Raw genomic sequence first — 16178 nt, forward strand, 5'->3', positions numbered from 1 at the left:
ATTATTATTATTATTATTGTTAGGTCGGAGAGAGCCCAGGATCGGATACATGCAGACATGACAAGATAATGGACTTCCCCTGGAATTTCTCACAGATCAAGGTGCCAGACACAGATACCAGCTTCTTCTCCCTGAATTCACATACCCCCACACAGATAAGAACTTCGTCCTGAATATTCCGCCCATTCCCTGCAGCAGAGAATTCCTCAGCTCATGTCCCCGCCCCTCACCCAACCGCAGTATAAAAAAGCGCCCCCCTCCCTGTTGGTGTGAATCCACGTGCCCTGTCCTTGGGGTACGTGGGTCTCCCGGGGACGCAGAATAAACCTTTTCCTTTCCTTTCTTTTCTGATTCACTGGACTCTATTTCTTGCGCCGCCTCCTGAGCCACCTAACCTAACAATTATTATTATAACAGTGGGGCCTTGACTTACGAGTTCAATTCGTTCTGAGACCGAGCTCGTTAAGGAGCTCGTTAACTCAAATTTCTCTATCAACTCAATGCAAAAAATCGTAGGAGAGACAGCTGGTATCTCAAAAAACTCGTTAGTCGGGACACTCGTAAGTCAAGGCCCCACTGTATTATTCTTTTGCCTAGAAAGCTGCAGGGGCAGCCAAGCTGAAATGCAAATCAGAGACCCTCTTCCTGCTTCCTCTCCCAGAACGGGGGTCTTTCTCATGGGGATTGCACCCTCTCCTACTTGGTGCAAGTGCAGACTGTCCAGGTGATAGGAGGGAGAGAGCAACTGGAAGCTGGAACTGTAGGACAGAACCAAAAGTTGCAAACTGTCGGCACCTACTGGCAACCATCAAGACTGCAGAAGGCCTGGTGAGTTCTGGCCAGGGGCAAGAGTCTAGGAGTCTCCATTGTAATTGAAAAATAAAAATTAAAAAACAAAAAAAGCCCTAGCTGGTTTGGCTCAGTGGATAGAGCGTTGTCTATGAACTGAAGGGTCCCAGGTTTGATTCCGGCCAAGGGCACATGCCTGGGTTGCAGGCTGAACCCCCGGTTGGGGTGTGCAGGAGGCAGCCGATCAATGATTCTCTCCCATCATTGATGCTTCTATCTCTCCCTCCCTCTCCCTTCCTCTCTGAAATCAATAAAAATCTATTTTTTAAAAAAAGGTTCTAGGATTCTCTCCATGCCATTTCACAGACCAGCTGGGGTCTCTTGTGTCCCAGAGCCAGGTCCCTCAAGTCCTGGGGGGAAGCCCAGCCTGTCCCTGATTCAGAAAACTGCCCTCAGCCCTGTTCCCCTCCTACATCACACTGGGCCCAGTTCTGCCATCAACTTACTGTATGAACTTGGACACCAGCCTCCTGGAGCTTGAAAGTCCTGTAAAATGAAGACAGGCCACTTCCACTTACTCTACCTCTTAAGCGCTTATGAGAATAAAATGGGACCAGAAGGGATGGTTCTGATCGCAATGCCGGACTTGTCCTCTAGACAGCAAAGGTGCTGGGAAAGATGGCGCTGCTGAACATGAGGAAGGCGTGCAGGAGAGACTGGAGCGAGCCCAGAGAAATGCCTGGGGATGAAGCATGAGTGTGGGGGAACTGGAAAGGTTTCAGGTGAGACAGATGTTCACACCAGCCCCACCCCTCAATCCATCCTCTGATGCCCCCCTATCACTGTCTGGGATAATTCCAAGGAGGCAGGAAAATGGCCATGAGACTTTCCGATCACCTCCCATCATTCATGCAACACATATTTATCAAACAGCCATTGTGCACGGACTTTGTGCTCTATTCAGGACGTACAGGGGACTCAGAGATGGCCGTGATCACTCCTTGCTCTCAAGGAGCTCAGTGCCTAGTGAAGGGAGACAGGTACATAAATAAGTCTAAGAAGTGTGCAGGTGCCCTGGGGGCATTTCTGTGGGGCACGATGGGGACCCAGAGGCACAAGAGGTTAGTTCCACATCCAGGACATGGAGAGACTTCATGGAGGAGGTGAACTTGAGCCAAGGTGACATGGTCTTCCATGTTAGCATAAGGTGACCTGGATTCTAATCCCAGCTTTGCCACTGGACTCACTGGGGAACCTAAAACAAGTTACTTATGCTCTCTGAGCATCACAGTCCTAACCTGGAAGATGGGACTTTGCAATAAGAGAGAAAGAAGGATGGAGAGGGGAGAGAAATAGTGGCCTGGGCAAGTTACCCAGCACACAGTAGGCACTGAGCATTTGTTCCCTCCTACCCCTCTCTTCTAGAAATTCTAACTTCTCCACATGGCTGGAGATCCCTTGGTAGCAGGACTTGTGTCTCCCCCACTGGACTGAAAGCTCCTGGAGGACTGGTTTCGTGCCTTTCCCCCACCCAGGCCTGCTGGTGTCTGGGAGATGTTGTATACAAGGGCCATGGGATTTGGAGTCACAGGACCTAGGTTCAAGGTACATATGCTGGACATGGTTCTGAGTGCTTCACTCATATGCACGTCACAACAACCTCATGGAGTAAGTGCTTTTTAAGATGGAGAAATGGAGACACAGAGAGGTATGTAAGTTAACTCAAGGTCACACAGCAAGTAAGTGGAAGAGCAGGGATGGGAACCCAGGCAGAGTCTGTATGATTAGCCTCTATGTTTTACTGCCTTCCAAAATAGCTGTCATAAGCATTCCAAACAAATGCCAAGGATGAAAGACTATGGTACAGAAGCAAGCTGGCTGTAGGGGGTCAGAGCAGAGGTAGCATTAACGTGAAGGACTGGGTCCCAGGCCTCCCCATAACTTTGGCTTCCCAGCCCCTCCCTGGCTTCCCTGGACTGCCCCCTGTGCCCACACTGAAGTAGGGACCTCAGCTTCCCTCCATGTCAGCTGATATGTAGGCCCCAGGTATGGCATCCTCCAGTCAGCCCAGGTGTGTGGGCTGGACAGTGACACATTAGTACGGCTGCCTCCTTGGCCAGCAGGGCCCCACTCTTGGAGAGACCATATCAGGAGAGTGAGGATCTCCACAGAGACCCACAGAGGAATTCTGGTTCAGAGGACAGAGCCTGAGTCCTTCCCTTAGGACATTCAGCTCAAGAAGTGGACACCCAGGCAGGGGAAGGGTGGGGAGAGGAGAGTCCATCTGCAGTTGGGTTGGCCAGGATCCAGTTTCATATCTCCAGTCCCACCAGCTCTGCTCCTTGCCAGCTTTGTGGCCACTTCCCCTGCCTGAGCTTCCGTCTTACCATCTGTAAACTAGGGGAGGGGAACTCACTGAATTGTGAAGATCCTTCCAGCTTGGGCAGTTGAGGAATCTAGGTCTTCTGGAGTCCTTTTGCATGGTCCTAGGCCCCAAACCAAGATGTGGAGTAAGGAGGCTGTCATACAGAAAACAAATTTGTACAACTACTTGGAAACAACCAACCATTCCACCCCCAGGTATACACATACACCCAATAGAAATGTGTGTGTGCGTGTGTGTGTGTGTGTGTGTGTGTGTGTGTGTGTTTAAAAACAGGCAAAACTAATTTATGATTTTAGAAATCAGTATAAAGTTTACTCTTAAGGAAAAGGGTGGGAGTCGTTACTGAAAGGGGTCTTATGGGATACAGGTAATGTTTACATTTAGTTACATAGCATATTCACATAAGTGAACATTCATTAAGCTAAATATTACTTATTTCTGTACTTTTCTGTATGTTATACTTTAATTTTTTAAAGAAAAAACTTTTTGGTTTATTTTTTTAACGAGTGCTGGCTCTCATGTTTGCTCTCAAGTCACCCTGCCTGGACTAGACTCCTGGCTGTAGATTTAGGACAGGTTAGCACACTCCCTGTGCCTGAGTATCCTCATCTTTCATTTAAGTGACTATTATATAGGATGCCTGTAATGATTAAATGAATGAATCTGTATAAAAGGCTTACGATGATCCTTACTACATATTAAGTGCCCAATAAGTGTTAGTTATTAGCCATAATCAGAAAAATGAGATTAAGAGCCTGGAGTCAAAACGCCTGTACTGAATTCTGGATTTGCCATTTACTAGCTCTGTGACTTTAGCCAAGTGACATCCTCCCTCTTGTCCTTACAAGCCTTCGGTTGTAAAAGAGGGATAATGCTGCCCTGGCCAGTTTACTCCGTGGTTAGAGTGTCGGCCTGCAGACCCAAGGGTCTTGGGTTCAATTCCCAGTCAAGGGCATCTACCTCAGTTGCAGGCTTGATCCCTGGCCCTGTTGGGGTATGTGCAGGAGGCAACTAATTCATGTCTCTCTCTCACATAAATGTGTGTCTCTCTCTCCCCCTCTCTCCTCTCCCTAAAATAGAAAAAAAAAATCAATGGAAAAAAATATCCTCTGGTGAGGATTTAAAATAAATAAATAATAAAAGAGGGATAATGCCAGCTCAGTCTGATAGGGCTGTTTGAGAAACTACAGAGACAATGTGTGTAAGGCACTCAGCACAGTGCCTGGCACAGAGTAAGGCTCAATACCCATTAGTCATTATGATTACTGATCACCATGGTAACTCTACAAATACACTTTTAGATGGGACTCCAGGTAGTAAAAAGACTGGCTTCAGGTCACAAGCAACTGGGATTTAAACCCATTTGTGGGAAGACACAGAGCCTGTGCCCAGGCCCCCACTGGCACACCTTCCAACCCAGAAGTGTCTCATCCTGGGAGGTTTGTCCAAACTTAGACAGTGCCTCTTCCTCCAGCCAGGCTGCCCTTGTCAGGATTCTGTGCACCAAGAAGCTATTGTACCCTCCCTGCCTGCCCAGCTCTAGTTGTGGGAAGAGAAGGTCAAAGAGAGAAGCCACAGTGCCCCCAGCTTTCCATGCCAGGGACCCCTTGTATTGCTGTCCTAAAGGAGTAGGGGCAGTCCTAAAGACAGCTGGTGAGGGCTGGGCGAATTTGAGGGCAAAGAGACAGGGCTGAGTAGGCCCAGGAACAAGGCCCATACCGGGAGCCCCTAATCCACATAGCCCCCATCCTCTTCTCTCCTGAAGCCTGGATTCTTCCCATCCTCACCCCCTCAGCCCTTTTGGTTTCCAGAGGCTTGATGCTTGGAGCCAGTAATGCTCAGGATCTGTGTGCAGTCTGTTCCTCACCCCGACCCAGGCATGATAATCTAAAGAGCAGCAGAGGCTGGCCCCAAGCCAGCAGCCACAGTTGGGAAGAGCTTTGCCCTCAGGTTGGGGTACACAGGCTGTGGTGCAGAAGGCTGTTACAGTCAGAGCCAAGGATTCAAATCCAAGCTCTGCCTGATTAATCGTGCACTGTGGGCTTGTATATTCACCATGATGGACCTCAGTTTCTTCATCTGTAAAATGGGGAGCCAGTATCTACTTCACCCTGTTAAGGAGGATCAAATGAGCCATATAAGTGAAAGAACATACATCCCAAAAAGCCGGTTACAAATTGTAACCTTTTTTGACTCTAAAATTCTACAAATAATTTGAGGTGGAAGGAAAGAGAGAAGAGGAGAGGGTACTAGCAAAGTGATCATGAGAGGAAGAGACGAAACATGGAACACGCAGAGAAATGGAAAGGAGGAGAAGATGGATAGATATGAAATAAAGAACTTGGAAAGATAGGAGAGATTTACAGATGGAACATGAAACCAAAGCTCCCATCCAGTCTCCCCCTACGTATTCATTCTTTAGAGGAAGTAACTGCCAGGCTGGACCAGGTCTCGGAGCCTGCATCTACCCACCAGGCCTGCTCCCAGCAGCATCCAAGGCCCTCTGAAGGCAATGGACTGGAGGATGGGTCTCTGCAGCTCCAGATAGCCTCTTCCCCAATCAGACCCCTGGGCTCACAGGCCAAGGTCAGAGCTGGGGAAGCAGCTAGCTACCAGGAACGCAGTCCCCTCCCCTACTCCCACCAGGACTCTCATTAAGGAATGGGAGCTCTCCCCCAGGCTCTGGCAGATCACACAGACACCTGAGCCTCTACTCAGGTTCTCTCCACCAGCATAAAAGTAAGCAAACGTAGAGTGAGGAAGGGGAGGGGCGAGAGCCCAGAGATGACATCACCGGGACACAGATGGATGCAGGTAGAGGCACACAGCATCCCACTCCAGCCAATTCCTTTCTTTCTGGGGCCCACCCTAAAGCTTCCTTCAATTCTGACCCCAATTCTGATGTGCGGGTTTCCCAACACGATCATGTATTTCTCCAACACCAGCTGGTGTCCTACAATTTAACTCAGTTCTGACACTAACTCCCTGGAGTTGCCATCAGATTCCACAGGTTTAGGGCTCAGTCCTACAAGACTGCCCCCCACCCTTCAGATGCCAGTGGAAAGTCCAGGTTGTCACCCGGGCTTCTGACTGACCTGCTACCATTGGGAGGTTCCAATGACCCCTTCCTTGGGTTCTATTAATTTGCTAGAGTGGCTCAGAGAAACATTTTATTTACTAGATTATTGGTTTATTATAAAAGGATATAACTCAGGAACAGCCAGGTGGAAGAGCGCCATAGGACAAGGTATGGGGGAAGGGCACAGAACTTCCCTGCCCTCTCCCAGTGAGCCACTCTCCCTGCACCTCCAACCCAGCAACTCTCCGAACCTGTCCTTTTGCAGTTTTATGGGGCTTCAGTACATAGAGGCATGATTGATTAAATCATTAGCTATTGGTGATCGAACTCAATCTCCAGACCCTCTCCCTTCCTGGAGATCGGAAATCGATGGGTAAGGCCAAAATTCCAGCCGACTATTCTCTTGATGGGTTCCCTTGGCAACCAGCCCCCATCCTTAATTACCTAAGAAGGGCTTTCCAAAACTCACCATTAACATAACAAAAGAACCTTCATTGCATTCACCACTTAGGAAATTCCAAGGGTTTTAGGAGCCCCCTGTGCCAGGAATGTGGAAGAATACCAAATATGTTTCTTATTATAAATCCCAACATCACAACGCCCAAGGAGCTTATCTGGGATTTCTTCCCACTTGAGAGCTGGGGAGAAAGTGACAGGTCCTGGTAACCCCATTCCTCACACCACATTAGGGGACATTGCTGGCTTTTCTCTCTCTCTCGTTTGATACCCCATTGCAATCACCTGCAGTTACACCTCTCTCTCTGGAACTAGTTCTAATCTCTCTCTTCCATGGCAATCCAACCCTGCTCTTCACCCACCTTCTGGGTCTGCCTGCCCTGCTGAGCCTCCTGAATGTCACCTAAGTACCATTCTGGGTGAGAAATTTCAGGGACTTTGGGACCCTCTGGGGTGGCAGTGGAAGTGGGGTGGGGAACAGAAGGAAGACTGAAGAGTTGGAGTGAGACAGAAAGCCCTTCCGTCCTGGTTTGTATGTCTACGCATACCTTGTCGGCTCCAACAGGGAGAACAGGGAAGGGGAGGACCCCAGGACTGAGCCCCTGGCTTTCCTGGAGAGAAGGGACTTGTGGGGAATCCCAGGAGCCCCAGGGATCCCTGGCCTCTCAGCCCACCAGCCTCACCTTTGGAAGGAGCAGTCAGACCAGACGTGAGGGGTGGATAGCGTGTTGTTGATGGGAGGTTGATGGTAAGTAAATGTTGGGTGGCCCTAGCCGGTTTGGCTCAGTGGATAAAGCTAAGGCCTGCGGACTGAAGGGTCTTAGGTTTGATTCTGGTCAAAGGCACATGCCGGGTTGTGGGCTCGATCCCCAATAGGGGGCGTACAGGAGGGATGGATCAATGATTCTCTCTCATCATTGATATTTCTCTCTCCCTCTCCCTTCCTCTCTGAAATTAATAAAAATATATTTTTTAAAACTATTTAAATGTTGGCTGGATGAATAGGTGAATGATGGGTGGATGACATAAGGACAGCATTCTTTGGGTAGAAGGGTGGCTGAGGGTCCTCTGGGCCAGGGGTCTGGGGTAAAGGTGGCAATGGGAGTCTCAAACTAAGAACCCAGATTCCTCCTGAGGCAACTTCTATATCTATACTCAAGCACTGCAGGCTCCCCCCATATACTGAAAATCTATCTCTTTTAGAAGAAGAAAAAAAAAGCACTAAATCCCAATTGTCAGGCCAGCCTGAGGAAAATGCCTGCTTCCTGACTGATACTGTTAGCCTACTATTCTAAATGCCTTACATTTACTTCAGGTAATCCTCATACAACTTTGAGGAAATACTATTATTTTATTCCCCCTTTTTAGCAGAGGAAACAAAAGCATCATGAAGCCACCTCCATCAAGACCACATCATGGCCCGTTACCCTGCTCGGACTGAAACTCAGGGAATGCTGATTGGAAGGAGGTGGTGGCTCAGGTGGAATTAGTAGTCAGACAACTTTTTCATCCTTTTCACATTGTGGATTGACAGGAAAAAAGAAATTCACTCAAATACTTTTATATCAGAGTAATAAAAATCTCTGGTCTTTGACATTTCCACTGCACACTCCAGGGAACTTGACACAGAAGGGAGCCTCCTACTGGTAGGCTGAGCAAAAAATTAAAATAAATAAAAAATCAGCAGGTCCGCGTGGCTCAGTGGTTGAGCATAGACCTATGAATCAGGAGGTCACGGTTCGATTCCCAGGAGGGTTGCTGGCTTGAACCCCAGTGTGGGGCGTGCAGGAGGCAGCCAATCAATGATTCTCTCTCATTATTGATGTTTTTCTCTCCCTTCCTCTCTGAACTCAATAAAAGTATATATCTTTAAGTCAGCCCTAGAATGACCCCTAAACCATCCTCAGCTCCTGCGGTGGTAACTATAAATTATTCAATTGCTCAGTTGCAGCCCAATGCTGCTCTCTCTCTCGCGTGGCCTCGCTACACCCTTTCATTACATGAAAACCAAGAACCACGACTGAGGCACTTTTGTTTCTTTACAAATAAATTCTTGTAGGGAGCGTTGAGGCAGACGCCAGAACCTGCGTTGCTTAATGAAATCGCCAGGCTGCCTGTCCACCAAGCCGGCATTCGGTCCCCCTCAAGAAAATGCGGAAAGTTTCCTCAGGAAAATGGAGCTCGGATACTTCCCCTTTCGCTAAAAAAAAGACTTCGGACAGAGGGCGGATTCTAGGTTTTCGGGCCCTGAAAGAAATGAGCCGCTCCTAGGAGATGAATATACTCCTCTCTCTTCCCACCCCAGTCTGCCCCTCAGAAAATCCCTTCACGCTTCCACCGCGCGACTCCTCAGAGGTTTCTGCACAGAGAGGACAGAAGAGCCCTCCTCATTGGCCAGACACCCTGTCTGTCTCTCCTTTACGCTTCAACAAGTGCCGCCTTTGGACCATCCCCTAGTCCCGGATCCCTTACCTAATTGGTGCATTCAAACAGACCCCCGACCAACGCCGCCTTTCATTGGTAGATATAAAAAGACCAGCTACGATTGGTTTCTCAGACGAAACCTGTGAGAACGAGTCGGGATTGGCTCATCTGGTCTGGGCGGGCTAGAGGAGAGTTCAAATCGAAGCGGCGCTGCTCTCCTAACGGACGAGCGTCTGTGGAGAAGCCGCTAGCTCCGCGGTTGTCTCGTGGGTCCCGCCGGTTCAGTCGCTTGCAGGGTTCTCGAGCCCTTTCACGACCGTCACCATGGAGGTGTCACCATTGCAGGTACAGCTCGCGGAGGAGACGGGTTGTGGAGTCTGAGCGCGGCCCGCTATCTCCCTGGCTGCCGGTCAGGGGTGAGGCTCTCGGGCTGGGTTTCCTCCCGCCCCCACGGGCTGGGAGCCTGTATTCTGTGTGGAGCCCAGTCTCCTGGCTGCGTGTGATCGTGGAAAGGGGGAGACCCTTTGTGGTGCCGATACTGAAGTGTTACCGGCCGAACTGGCTTCTAGGGTGTTGTGTTTTGTGTGGTTACGGTGTCTAGGCACAGGATGCAATGGGCCCCATAGTCGCTCCGTGTTATAATGGCCCGCTTGCGACTTTCCACAGAACTAGTGGTGTTCTCTCCTACCCTCCCGTTGAAAATGGGATTGAATGGCCCTGACCTTGAAAGGTGCAGAGCAGGGCACGGTGGCCCCCCTGGGGAGCCGGCAGGCCCCGGTTGTTCAAAATGTGCCCTTCCTGTGCTCACGACGTTAACGCGGCCAGCCGATGGCCTCCCACACGGATGCTGCCGAGCCGGCATCGATTGTGCGCCTGGGACCTAGTAGGCGCTCAGTTACTATTTGCGGAGTCGATGCAAGAAGTGGGTGTATTTCATTGATAACATTTAAAACATGGGACATAGTTCCGTGTCAGATACACGTAGTGAGGTAATCCATCCATGAAAACGGACGGACACCTAGGGATGAGGTAATAAATACATCCATGAAAAAAACGGACGGACACCTAGGGATGAGGTAATAGATCCGTGAAAACGGACGGACACCTAGGGATGAGGTAATAAATACATCCGTGAAAACGGACAGACACCTAGCGATAAGGTAATACATCCGTGAAAACGGACGGACACCCAGGGATGAGGTAATACATCCATGAAAACTGACAGACACCTAGGGATGAGGTAATACATCCGTGAAAACGGACGGACACCTAGGGATGAGGTAATACATCCGTGAAAACTGACAGACACCTAGGGATGAGGTAATACATCCGTGAAAACTGACAGACACCTAGGGATGAGGTAATAAATACATCCATGAAAACGGACGGACACCTAGGGATGAGGTAATAAATACATCCATGAAAACGGACGGACACCTAGGGATGAGGTAATACATCCGTGAAAACAGACGGACACCTAGGAACCCGGCCTCAGTGACCTTAAATCGCCATGTCTGTGCAAAGAGATGTAAACTCCACCCAGGCCCACCGGAAGATTGCGATTTGTTACAGTGTGCTTAGGCATGTGGCGGTAGACGTGTTTTGTTTATAGTTTCTGATAAACCTATAATTAAACTTCACCATTTTTTTAAATTGCTAGCCTGTAAATGAGAATATGCAAATCAACAAAAAGAAAAATGAAGATGCTAAAAAAAGACTGTCTATTGAAAGAATCTATCAAAAGAAAACGCAACTGGAACATATTTTGCTCCGTCCAGACACCTACATTGGCTCCGTGGAATTAGTGACCCAGGTACAGCCAAGCCCCTTAAACGCAGTGACTACGTAGTTAAAATGTGTGCTTTTCCTGGTTAATTTTCTATACTTTCGTGTGCTTTGAGTGTCCACTGGAATTAGCCTAAAGTATTATATATGTGTGTATGTGTGTATATGTTTTTTAATCCAGAAGACCTTATAGTAATCATGATGATGAGACAGAATAAATATAGGGTAAAAATAACTATATCCCTTTGCCTTATTTCTAGCAAATGTGGGTTTACGATGAAGATATTGGCATTAACTATAGGGAAGTCACTTTTGTTCCTGGTTTGTACAAGATCTTTGATGAGATTCTAGGTGAGTAAATTCATGTATGTAAAGATCTGCTGATCAAATCCTTTATAAGAAGTTTCATTCCTAGCAAACCCTCTGTAGCCAGAGCTGTCATTTCAGTTGTTGGGAGAAGTGATGCAGTGATGTTGAATTCTTTCCTAGAAACAGTACTATGAGTAAAAATTGCTGAATTAACACCTTGTTGATGCTACTCTTTGCTTGAGATTTTTCTTTCTATATCTTATAGTTAAGGAATTTTTTAAAATAATTTTTTACAAATGTGTATTTTATTTTCTTTTAGTCAATGCTGCAGACAACAAACAAAGGGACCCAAAAATGTCTTGTATTAGAGTCACAATTGACCCGTAAGTCTCTTGTTATTAGTCTTTTGTTTCTTACAGTTCATTGTTACTGTTAGTTGTATTTTCTTGGAATTTAGTAAAGTTGACTTATTATTTATTAATCCTCACCTGAGAATATGTTTTTACTGATTTTAGAGAGGGAGGGGGGAGAGAGATGGATGGATCCACTGCCTCCCACACATGCCCTGACCGGGATCGAACCCGCAACCAGGGCATATGCCCTGAACAGGAGGTCCTGCCACGGCAGGCTGGGAGCCTGTGTTCTGCAACCTTTTTGATGTACAGGATGATACCCAACCAACTGAGCCACCCAGTTGGGGCATAAAGTTGAATTTTTAAAATAAAAGTTTCAAGAAAAAAAAAAAAATAGGACAGAATGCTAAAATGAACAACCTCTAATACCTACTATCTAGATCCAACAGTTATCAACACTGTGCCATATTTGCTTCATCTATATTTTTTCCAAATTTAAATATCAATTACAAACACTATGATGCTTCATCCCTAAATACTTCCATAACATCTCCAATAATTGCCTGAAGTATTCTGGAGTCTAGAGCTTTTGAATTTTTTCCTCCACATAATGCTATTCGAATAATAAACCAGCAGGTGGTGGTAGAGATCTAACATTTCTGATTATAAATGTTGGGTGTCTGTGGGTGGTCAGAATGCTTGTTTCACTTATTTATTTTTATCCTCACCCAAGGACACGTTTTTATTGATTTTAGAGAGAGAGGAAGGCAGGGGGAGAGAGAGAAACATGGATGTGAGAGTGAATCGATTGGTTGCCTCCACCCGGGATTGAAGTGCAACCTGGGTATATGCCCTGACCAGGAATCGAACGTTCGATCTTTTGCTGTATGGGATAATGCTCCAACCAATTGAGCCTCATTGGCCAGGGCTTCACCTTTTTATTAGCCTATTCAAAGTCCAAATAAATTCTTAGCATTTTATTGGCAAGCAGGGAAATTTACAATTGAAGTTTTTCCCTTTCATATTTGTTTTACAATGAGATTTGTTGGGTGGGAAAGCTAAGAGAGCTAGGATAGTACAGAGGATCCTCTTAAAAGCAGTATGAAAAAACAAAACAAAAACACAAAGATTTGACTTTGGGGGGTGGGCACACAGTGCAATAGACAGATCTTGTAACAGAAACCCACACCTGAAACCTGTGTGATCATATTAATCAATGTCACCCAGTAAATTTAATTTTTTTAAAAAAGAAAAAGGCAATATAGTAAGTTTCCAAATTTTGTTCTGTTCTTTCCATTGAGCATAAGTCATTTCCCTTTGTCTATCCTAACATTTTAAAATTTCATATTTTTTCAACATTATCAGTGTCAGCCCAGGTGTTGGAACAGGTTTAAATTTTTATTTTCCTCTTGGCTCCTATTTCAGGAGTATCAGGAATTAAGCACAGTGAGAAAGAGAGTTCATGCTACATTTCAGAAGAAATATATGTACAAGAGCCATAAAGAAATTAAGACTGAATTTTAGAAATAAAGGTATTTAAATATAAAACATATTTAAGCACTAGCTTAACAACCAAATTCCAATCTTCTTTTCTTAGGGAAAACAATTTAATTAGTATATGGAATAATGGAAAAGGTATTCCTGTTGTTGAACACAAAGTAGAGAAGATGTATGTCCCAGCTCTCATCTTTGGACAGCTCTTAACTTCTAGTAACTATGATGATGATGAAAAGAAAGTAACAGGTAGGGAAAAAATAAACACTGTTGCTAAAAAGCAAAACAAAATAAAATATCTTAAATGACTATCTGTGGCATAAAGTTTTAAAATCTTCATAATTGCATCACTTTACCAGTGATTAAGAAATGAAGCTGTTCATGAGATAACAAATAGTATTTATTTATTTGCCCAGGTGGTCGAAATGGCTATGGAGCCAAATTGTGTAACATATTCAGTACCAAATTTACTGTGGAAACAGCCAGTAGAGAATACAAGAAAATGTTCAAACAGGCAAGTAAATAGTTGTATATTGTACTATAGCAATTTGTGTTATTTAGTTCTAGTTTATTTGTAAGGTGACTCGAATTTTTCATCTTTTCTATTTTTTACTTCTATAGACATGGATGGATAACATGGGGAGAGCCGGTGAGATGGAACTCAAGCCCTTTAATGGAGAAGATTATACATGTATTACCTTCCAGCCCGATTTGTCTAAATTTAAAATGCAAAGCCTAGACAAAGACATTGTTGCACTAATGGTTAGAAGAGCATATGATATTGCTGGATCCACTAAAGATGTCAAAGTCTTTCTCAATGGAAATAAGCTGCCAGTAAGTGTTTTCTGGTCACGAGGCAATGTGTGGTCATTGTCAAAGGCAAAATTGGTTTTCATTCAATAACCATTTCATTCGTTTTGAAAAAATCTTTTTTTTTTTTTTTAAATATATTTTATTGATTTTTTACAGAGAGGAAGGGAGAGAGATAGAGAGTTAGAAACATCGATGAGAGAGAAACATCGATCAGCTGCCTCCTGCACATCCCCCACTGGGGAAGTGCCTGCAACCCAGGTACATGCCCTTGGCCGGAATCGAACCTGGGACCTTTCAGTCCGCAGGCCGACGCTCTATCCACTGAGCCAAACCGGTTTCGGCTTGAAAAAATCTTAGTCTATTCTTCAGTCTAATTTTTTTTTATACCATTTTAATTACTATACAGGTGAAAGGATTCCGTAGCTATGTGGATATGTATTTGAAGGATAAGGTAGATGAAACTGGCAATCCATTGAAAGTTATCCATGAACAAGTAAACCACAGGTGGGAAGTATGTTTAACAATGAGTGAAAAAGGCTTTCAACAAATTAGCTTTGTCAACAGCATTGCTACTTCCAAGGTAATTTTATTCTTGAATTATTATGATTCATATTTTCATACGTGTTCTTATTTTTAATATATATAAAATGAACTCGGATATTTGGCTACCTTGGTATAAAATAAGCTAAATTAGACTTTTATGTTTATTATAATTTTGAGGATACTGAGCTTTACAGTCTATTATTTTTCCTCATTAGGGTGGCAGACATGTTGATTATGTAACTGATCAGATTGTGACTAAACTTGTTGATGTTGTGAAGAAGAAGAACAAGGGCGGTGTTGCAGTAAAAGCACATCAGGTATTGTATTTTATCGGTTTTCTTTTTCCAAATGCAAGGAAGAAAAGACAGGCTATAAATAAAATATGAGTATGTTTTTAGTGATTTAATATCAACTTTTACTGCAGGTGAAAAATCACATGTGGATTTTTGTGAATGCCTTAATTGAAAACCCAACCTTTGACTCTCAGACAAAAGAAAACATGACTTTACAAGCCAAGAGTTTTGGATCAACATGCCAATTAAGTGAAAAATTCATCAAAGCTGTGAGTACATAGAGGGAAATAAAATAATAGAAATACCTTGCTTTATTTTCCATTACCCTTTTCAGCTCTGCAGATGATTGATAGGGAGAGAGAGAGAGATAGCATTTCATATCACCACTCAGTTTAGATCACTCCTGAATTCAGCCCATCTGCTTTCCAAACATTGAATGCCTAAAGTTGCTCTCAATCACACATTCAAAACTTAATTCCTTCTCACCATATTCAGTTTATCTCCATATAAGGAAATCCCCCACCCCAAAAAACTAAAACTATTTCCTATCTTAATAAAAAGGCCCCAACCAACCACTAGGTTGCATAAACAAGAAAGCTGGGAGCCTTCTCTTTATCTCCCCTCTCTCATCCATCAGAATTATCTCTTGGCCCTGGCCAGTGTTGTTCAGTGGTTGGAGCATTGGCCTGTGCAATGAAGGATTGTGGGTTCGATTCCCAGTCAAGGGCACATACCTCACTTATGGGTTTACTCCTCCATCCCCAGTCGGGGCTTGTGTGCAGGGCAACCAGTTGATGTTTCTCTCTCTCTCTCTCTCTCTCTCTCTCTCTCTCTCTCTCTCTCTCTCTCTCTCTCTCTCTCTCCCTCTCTCCCTCCCTCCCTCCCTCCCTCTCTCCCACACCCCCTTCCCTTCTCTCTCTGAAAAAACAGTGGAAAAATATCCTCAAGTGAGGATCATTTCTTAGATATCTCAATAGCCTTCTATTATCATTTCTTTTCTTAATAGGTTCTTAACATTCATACAATTTTAGTCATTTCTTTGTAATGCTTTTGAGTAATCTTTTATGTTAAAGCACACGTTTTGTCTTCACTCTCTTTTGGAAGTCTTTGAGTGATTTTCACTCTTAGAAAAAGTCCAAATTGCTTAATTTGGTCTACAAGACCCTGCCGTGTCCAGCCTCATCTCAGGGCACTTTTTCCTATGGCTTTAAATTACTGAAAAACTAAAACTCTTCTCCTCCTTATAACTTTTTCACATGCTTTTCTCTCTCCTTGGAATGCTTTAAATCTAGTTAACTACTTTAGGTCTTCAATGTCATTTCCTCAGGAAAGCCTTTACTTTCTACACTTCTCCCCTACTAAGTTTGTCCAGTATAACACTGACATACACTATTATATGTAGCACATTTTTTTTTCATTTATTCATAACATTCATTACACTTGTGATTTCTCAT

At 44.9% G+C, this 16178-nt stretch overlaps 1 protein-coding gene across 1 annotated transcript in view; it reads left to right on the plus strand.

Moving 5' to 3' along the window:
• The first annotated feature begins 9345 nt into the window (after positions 1 to 9345).
• The window catches only part of TOP2A (DNA topoisomerase II alpha), a 31176-nt gene continuing 24343 nt past the window's right edge, over positions 9346 to 16178 (plus strand). Inside the window, exons 1-10 of the mRNA XM_036341072.1 lie at positions 9346 to 9479; positions 10795 to 10947; positions 11180 to 11270; positions 11548 to 11611; positions 13179 to 13324; positions 13492 to 13589; positions 13697 to 13909; positions 14295 to 14468; positions 14647 to 14748; positions 14856 to 14993. Coding sequence (XP_036196965.1) covers positions 9459 to 9479; positions 10795 to 10947; positions 11180 to 11270; positions 11548 to 11611; positions 13179 to 13324; positions 13492 to 13589; positions 13697 to 13909; positions 14295 to 14468; positions 14647 to 14748; positions 14856 to 14993 — 1200 coding nt within the window. The 5' untranslated portion in view covers positions 9346 to 9458. The remainder of the gene's footprint in view (positions 9480 to 10794; positions 10948 to 11179; positions 11271 to 11547; positions 11612 to 13178; positions 13325 to 13491; positions 13590 to 13696; positions 13910 to 14294; positions 14469 to 14646; positions 14749 to 14855; positions 14994 to 16178) is intronic.

Source organism: Myotis myotis, unplaced genomic scaffold, assembly GCF_014108235.1.
Source record: "Myotis myotis isolate mMyoMyo1 unplaced genomic scaffold, mMyoMyo1.p scaffold_m19_p_17, whole genome shotgun sequence".
NCBI lineage: Eukaryota > Metazoa > Chordata > Mammalia > Chiroptera > Vespertilionidae > Myotis > Myotis myotis.